The sequence below is a fragment of the Triticum aestivum genome, chromosome 7D (genome assembly GCF_018294505.1).
Source record: "Triticum aestivum cultivar Chinese Spring chromosome 7D, IWGSC CS RefSeq v2.1, whole genome shotgun sequence".
NCBI lineage: Eukaryota > Viridiplantae > Streptophyta > Magnoliopsida > Poales > Poaceae > Triticum > Triticum aestivum.
Window position 1 is genome coordinate 126,068,588 of NC_057814.1, and position 6,961 is coordinate 126,075,548.

Below are 6,961 nucleotides of genomic sequence, written 5' to 3' on the forward strand. Positions count from 1 at the left end.
CCAACGTATACACGTACACCGCACTCCAACGTGTACTTTCTTTCTTTTGAGATGCACTCCAACACGCACTTTTGCTCCCATGACAAGTTACGGCTGGCGTTAAAAACCATGCATGGGGCTTTCGCGTCTCGATCGTACGGAGACGATGGACAAGAAGTCGGACGATCATCGGCCGGCGAGGAGGAGGGATGGCAAGGAGGAGAGGATGGGCAGGGCGGGCGTGGTGCTCATCGTGTGCCTCTTCACGCTGCCGTTCCTGGTGTTCCTCTTCGGCGGCCGGGCGGCCGCGCCGGCCGTGTGGCACAACGCCGCCAAGCTGACGGCTACAGGTAGAGGTACAAAAGATCTCCTGTGATTTTGCACACTCCTGATTATATCTGCAAAACCGTGTAGCACGTGTTTGCAAACGGGACAAAACCAAGGGCGTGAAGCAAGGCCATCTCCAACACCGACCCCTAAACCAAACACCGTATCTGTCCACGGACATTGTTACGAAAGTCGGCCATCCAAGCATACCTTACAAATTTTAAATTAGGTTTTAACAAACCGGACAATTTTCATGAAACATGACGGAATTAGCATTATAATAGCTAGCTTCCACCAAATAAATTCATATTAGCACTGCATTATTGTAGCTTCTGCCAAACAAAAGCAAAGTAGCTTCCGTCAAATTGATGCATGCTAGCTTTAGATTCCGCCAAAATAGATTACATCATTAGCTTCCGCCAAATGCAGTGCGTAATTTTCTAAATGCTAGCAGCCTTCTTCCAAATGCTCGTAGTCTTCCATCAAACGTATAATCACCTTTCAATCGGCAGCCTTTGTGCGGCATGCTAATTTTTCGCCAGACAATAACAGCCAGCGATCTTCCGCCATCCGAACCGAGAGAGGATATGTGGTGACTTTTGATTGGGCAGACGGATGTCCGTACTCCCGCAAAGCCACCAAGTTGGCGGGAAAACGAACATCCGGACACGTCAACGGACCAATGAGGTACCGTGTTGGATGCAAACTATATCTGAACACGTCAGTCCAAACGGATGTAGACGGTTTGAGACTATGAAAATGCCCTAAAGCCGTCCATATATGGAGAATTAAGCTTTAGGATTTTTCTACACATCATTACTCTCCACCAGCGTATCAATGTAGAACCGCCTCAATCGTCTCTCGAACCTTTCCGGTGGTGATGCTGCCGAGGCACAAAACATTAGACCGGAACAGTGTATTTGCATGAACAGTAACCCATGAGGAAAATAAGTTTAAGTTATTGACCAATTACTATTTTTTACACCACGACATCAGTGAACAGTGCATCAAGTATTACCCAAAGAAAACCCGGAACAATATCTGAATTTATCCAGAACTGCTAACCGAAACAATAACCCAAATAAACCGAAACAAAAACCCAAATAACCCGAAACAGTAAAACCAGTGAAGTGAAAAAACACCTGAATAAACCGAAAACATTAACCCACTTAAACCATAAGCCGAAGCAGTAACTTATTGTAAGCCAGAGCAATACACCCGAATAAACCGAAACAACAAAAAGGTAAATCAGCAATATGCATTGTCACGAACAGTAATCTAAAAGAAATAAAAAAAACCTCCCTCGAACCGGAACAGTAAAACCAGTGAACGGAACAACACGTGAATAAACCAAAAACATTAACCCATCGGAACCGTAAACCAGCACAGTATCTGAATCATAACCAAGAACAATACACCCGAATAAACAGGAACAATAAAAATAATAAATCAACACCAGGCATTCAGTAACCCAGAAGAAATACAAAAAAAAATCCCTAAAAAAGTGAGACTCCTTCTCCCTCGATGAGTTCACCTATGCAAGAAGAATAGCCATGTTCTACGGCGTCCATCACTTTTTTTAACTTAGGGAAGGGGAAAATATGTGCTCATGAAAAAAATATTAATAGGCCAGCCGGTTTACTTAATTTGTTAAATTATTTAATGTTTATTACATGCCTACACATATCATGGGGTAAGATAGAATTTGTGCTCTCCTTTTCATTTTATTATTCGCATAATACATGTTGTTTTCTGGCTTATTTTGGTAAAATACAGACGGAATCGGTCATGGGCGCTAGTAAAATAAAATTGGTATTGTAAACCTGACAAGTTCTCGTGCTCGATGGTCCCTCAGGAATGTTGAATGTCTCTCGTCCAAGCGCCACAAGCGGCGCAGACGAGCTCTTCGGCGGCCTGCTCGCGCCGGGCTTCGACCGACGCACGTGCCTGAGCCGGTACCAGTCCCCGCATTACTACAAGCACTCCCCGTACGCGCCCTCGCCGCACCTCCTGCAGAAGCTGCGCGACTACGAGGCGCGGCACAGGAAGTGCGGCCCCGGCACGCCGCTGTACGCCAAGTCCGTCGATCACCTCCGCTCCGGCAGCAGCAGCAGCACGGAGGATGATGAGTGCAACTACGTCGTGTGGATCCCCTACAACGGCCTCGGCAACCGGATGTTGTCGCTGCTCAGCACGTTCCTTTACGCGCTCCTCACCGGCCGTGTCCTCCTTGTGCAATCCACTGACGACTTCACCGACCTCTTCTGCGAGCCGTTCCCCGGCGGGACCTGGGCGCTGCCGCCGGACTTCCCCGTCGCGGACATGTCCCGGCTCGGGGCGCGCTCCAACGAGTCGTACGGGAACCTCCTCGATGACAAGAAGATCTCCAACGATCTAGCCAAGGCGACGGCGCAGTCGGTGCCGCCGTACGTGTACCTGCACCTGGCGCACGACCTCCGGCGCTCGGACCGGCGCTTCTACTGCAACGACGACCAGCTGGTGCTGGCCAAGGTGAACTGGCTGCTGCTGCAGAACGACTTCTACTTCGTGCCGGCGCTGTACGACATGGCCGAGTTCGAAGGCGAGCTCCGGAGGCTGTTCCCGGCTATGGAGAGCGTGGCGCACCTCCTCGGCCGGTACCTGTTCCACCCGTCCAACTCCGTGTGGGGCATGATCACGCGCTACTACCACTCGTACCTGGCCCAGGCGGAGGAGAGGATCGGTGTGCAGATCAGGATGTTCTCCTGGGCGTCCATCCCCGTCGACGACATGTACGACCAGATCATGGCGTGCTCCCGGCAGGAGCACATACTGCCGGACGTCGACGGCGACGAGGCGAACACGACGAGCGCCGCGGCCAACGGCTCCAGCAAATCCAAGGCCATCTTGATCGCATCGCTGCGGGCTGAGTACTACGAGAGGATCAAGTCGACGTACTACGAGCACGCGGCGGAGGGCGGTGGCGGGGTGGGGGTGTTCCAGCCGAGCCACGAGGAGAAGCAGACGATGGGGCAGCGGTCGCACAACCAGAAGGCGCTGGCGGAGATCTACCTGCTCAGCTTCTCCGACGTGCTGCTCACCACGGGGATATCCACGTTCGGCTACATGAGCAGCAGCCTCGCGGGGCTGCGTCCCACCATGCTCATGATCGCCAAGGACCACAAGGTGCCCGAGACGCCGTGCGTGCGCGCCATGTCCATGGAGCCGTGCTTCCACATGACGCCCGATGTCAAGTGCCATGGAAAGGAGGTGAACAAGGAGGAGCTGTCTCGGCACGTCAAGGAGTGCGAGGATGTACCCAAAGGGATGAAATGGATTAAAGGTATCAAGTTAGTTGATTAGAATTCTACTGGTCATCAACCCGTGTATCTCAAACCAATATTGTATATTTGCCAGTGACGAGTCCACTTGGAATTTTTTTAACGGGATTGCTAAATCTTAGTCGACCGAGACTCAACAAAATTTTGGTCAATGCTACATTCATGACACCTTACATGAAGATACGTGCAAAATTATCTTTTAAAATGTTTCATTCTTCTTTTCTACTATAAGTTATGTTAGTTGACTGAGACTTGATTGCTCGAGTAAGATCTAGCCACACTCAAAAATTTAATTACATTGAAAATTATACACTTTTTTTTTGGTAAATATTGGAAATCATACTAGCCTTATTCTTACTTGGCGCCCCTGGAGATTGAAAATTATATTGCAGTGAACAAATGGTCGCTTGGAGAGCTTGGCGTGGACGAGCTTTGTGGTCGCCATGTGGACTGGTAGGTCGCCCGGTTATATCAGGGCTGCTGACACGCACATTAAGTCTAAAGTTTTAGGTTCCGAAACATATTTTTTCGTCGTTCGTTTGTATCAAGTTTCAGCAGTTGAAACTTAGATAAACAAACAAAACTTAATTTAGATTTGGTTCAAAAGATATAAAAAATTGAAAATCGAAAGCAAAAAAAATTGAGGTTTGCCCCCCCCCCCCCCCCAAGTGTCTTGGCACCGGAAGCCAAAAATGCACACTAAACAATGGATAATAATCATGCATGGCTTCGGTCATTTTGAATCGAAGTGCTAGTTGTAATATTAACGTAAATATGCATAATTGATATACTTCATACTAATTAAATAACCATCTTATGTCTCACAAGGAGGAAATTCCTACGTGTATGTACTGAAAACTGATATAGAACAGTGGCATAAAAAATGATAAAGAGGATAGTGACATGAAATAGGAAAAAAAAATCAATGGAGGTATGGAAAGACATTACAGAATAGGTAAATAATGGCACAAAAATAAGTATGGAGATTGATAGAATAGGTGAGAAAAATAGATGCGGAGTGCTCCGGGGCTTCGAACTAGCTGATGCGGCGGGCCTAGTGGCATGCACCCACTCGGGGCCTTGGTAGCGGGTGTTCGCTTGGAGAGCTCGGCGTGGACGAGCTTTGTGGTCGCCATGTGGACTTGCAGGTGGCCCGGTTATATCAGGGCTGCTGACACCCACATTAAGTCTAAAGTTTTAGGTTTCGAAACTTAATTTTTCGTCGTTCGCTTGTATCAAGTTTTAGCAGTTGAAACTTAGCGAGGTTTTAAAAATTCATCAAAGCATGTTCAGAATGGAACTTATTTGAAAGCACTCACCAAAAGAAACACGGATACATAAACAAGACTTAATTTAGAGATATAAGAATTTGAAAATCGAAAGCAAAAAAAAATTGAGCCCCCCCCCCCCCCCAAAGTTTATCAAGTGTCTTGGCGCCAGAAGCCAAAAAGTGCACACTAAATAATGGGTAATAATCATGCATAGCTTCGGCCATTTTGAATCAAAGTGCTAGTTGTATTATTAAGGTAAATATGCATAATTGATATATTTCATAGTAATTAAATAACCATCTTATGCCTCACAAGGAGGAAATTTCCTACGTGTATGTACTGAAAACTTATATAGAACAGCGGCATAAAAAATGATAAATAGGATAGTGACATGAAATACGAAAAAATCAATGGTGGTATGAAAAGACATTACAAAATAGGTAAGGAAAAATACCTTACCCCGCAAAAAAAAGGAAAAATACCTTAATATTGGCGCAAAAAATAGTATGGAGATTGACAGAATAGGTGAGAAAAATACCTTAATAATTGCGCCGCCTGCTGGTGTCGTGATCCACCGGATACGGAGTGCTCTGGGGCTTCGAACTAGCTGATGTGGCGGGCCTAGTGGCATGCACCCACTCGGGGCCTTGGCAGCGGGTGTTCGCTTGGAGAGCTTGGCGTGGACGAGCTTTGCGGTCGCCATGTGGACTGGCAGGTGGCCCAGTTATATCAGGGTTGCTGACACGCACATTAAGTCTAAAGTTTTAGGTTCCGAAACTTAATTTTTCGTCGTTAGCTTGTATCAAGTTTCAGCCGTTGAAACTTAGCGAGGTTTTAAAAATTCATCAAAGCATGTTGGGAATGAAACTTATTTGAAAGCACTCACCAAAGAAACACGAATACACAAACAAAAATTAATTTAGAGATATAAAAATTTGAAAATCGAAAGCCAAAAAAAAAGAGGTTTGCCCCCCCCCCCCCCCCCCCCCCCCCCCCCAAGTATATCAAGTGTCTTGGCGCCGGTAGTCAAAAAATGCACACTAAACAATGGATAATAGTCATGCATGGCTTCGGCCATTTTGAATCAAAGTGCTAGTGGTAATATTAAGGTAAATATGCATAATTGATATATTTCACAGTAGTTAAATAACCATCTTATGTCTCACAAGGAGGAAATTCCTACGTGTATATACTGAAAACTGATATAGAACAGTGGCATAAAAAATGATAAAGAGGATAATGACATCAAATAGGAAAAAAATCAATGGTGGTATGAAAAAGGCATTATAGAATAGAGATTGACAGAATAGGTGATTGCATACCTGGGAATAGAGATTGTTAAGGAAAAATACCTTAACAATGGCGCAAAAATAAGTATGGAGATTGACAGAGGTGAGAGAAATACCTTAATAATTGCGCAAAATAGTATTTTATGGAGATGCGGGGGATCAAACCCCGTGCCTCCCGTATGCAAAGCGGGCGCTGTACCATTTGAGCTACATCCCCTTGAACGTATCTTTGGTCTAAATTCTCCTATTTAAATTTTAAATTCGGCCCTACTTCTGCAACTCGAAGACTAACCTCCACGGGCCAATCTTTTACCTACGATGACCGGCCCACTTGTGTACGCCTGATGGCCCGTGCAGATTTAGGCATTGGTACAGGCAGCAAAGGGAAATGAGGAGTGGTACAGGCTCGCTGAATTATGCGAGAGGGGTGCCCGCCCCAATAAGCCTGTTACGACACTGGGACATCCCTGTGATTTACCATCTGATCCTGAATATAAAACTTAATGTGTTTCTTGTTTAACTTAATGCGTTTCTTGTTTGTGTTTCTCTCCTTTGTTTATTTTAAATTTTGATTTAAAAGCCTTGGTTTAGATTTTTGTTTTGGTTCACCAAAAGTTTGATTTGATTATTTATTTTTGCTTTTGGTTTTGCTTATTTGCTGATCTTCTTTTTGTGGTTGACGGTTTGATCGGAAGGCCAGGTCGGCCCGCACCGTCTGTTTGCAGCAGCGGGGGCTTCCGTCCGGGTCTTGTCAAGTTTACTGAGCTTTCGATCT

The 6,961-nt window shown here is 45.9% G+C and overlaps 1 protein-coding gene and 1 non-coding gene across 2 annotated transcripts; both read left to right on the top strand.

Annotated features, from left to right (window-relative positions):
* Window positions 1-149: 149 nt before the first annotated feature.
* Window positions 150-3,747, top strand: LOC123169620 (galactoside 2-alpha-L-fucosyltransferase-like). The gene is made up of 2 exons (XM_044587490.1): window positions 150-335; window positions 2,162-3,747. Exons 1-2 carry the CDS (start codon window positions 206-208, stop codon window positions 3,646-3,648), a joined length of 1,617 nt encoding a protein of 538 aa, XP_044443425.1. The 5' UTR covers window positions 150-205; the 3' UTR covers window positions 3,649-3,747.
* A 2,822-nt stretch (window positions 3,748-6,569) lies between these two features.
* Window positions 6,570-6,675, top strand: LOC123171704 (small nucleolar RNA Z279/snoR105/snoR108). Its single transcript, XR_006485374.1, has one exon. It is a non-coding gene; the product is annotated as a small nucleolar RNA Z279/snoR105/snoR108 (small nucleolar RNA).
* Window positions 6,676-6,961: the final 286 nt, after the last annotated feature.

What these genes read in the sequence shown, in the direction of transcription:
- LOC123169620 (XM_044587490.1), top strand. Translation starts at nt 206, where the DNA reads ATGGGCAGGGCGGGCGTGGTGCTCATCGTGTGCCTCTTCACGCTGCCG. An exon ending in GCTGACGGCTACAGGTAGAG is followed by an intron (nt 336 to 2,161) that starts GTACAAAAGATC and finishes ATGGTCCCTCAG; the next exon opens with GAATGTTGAATGTCTCTCGT.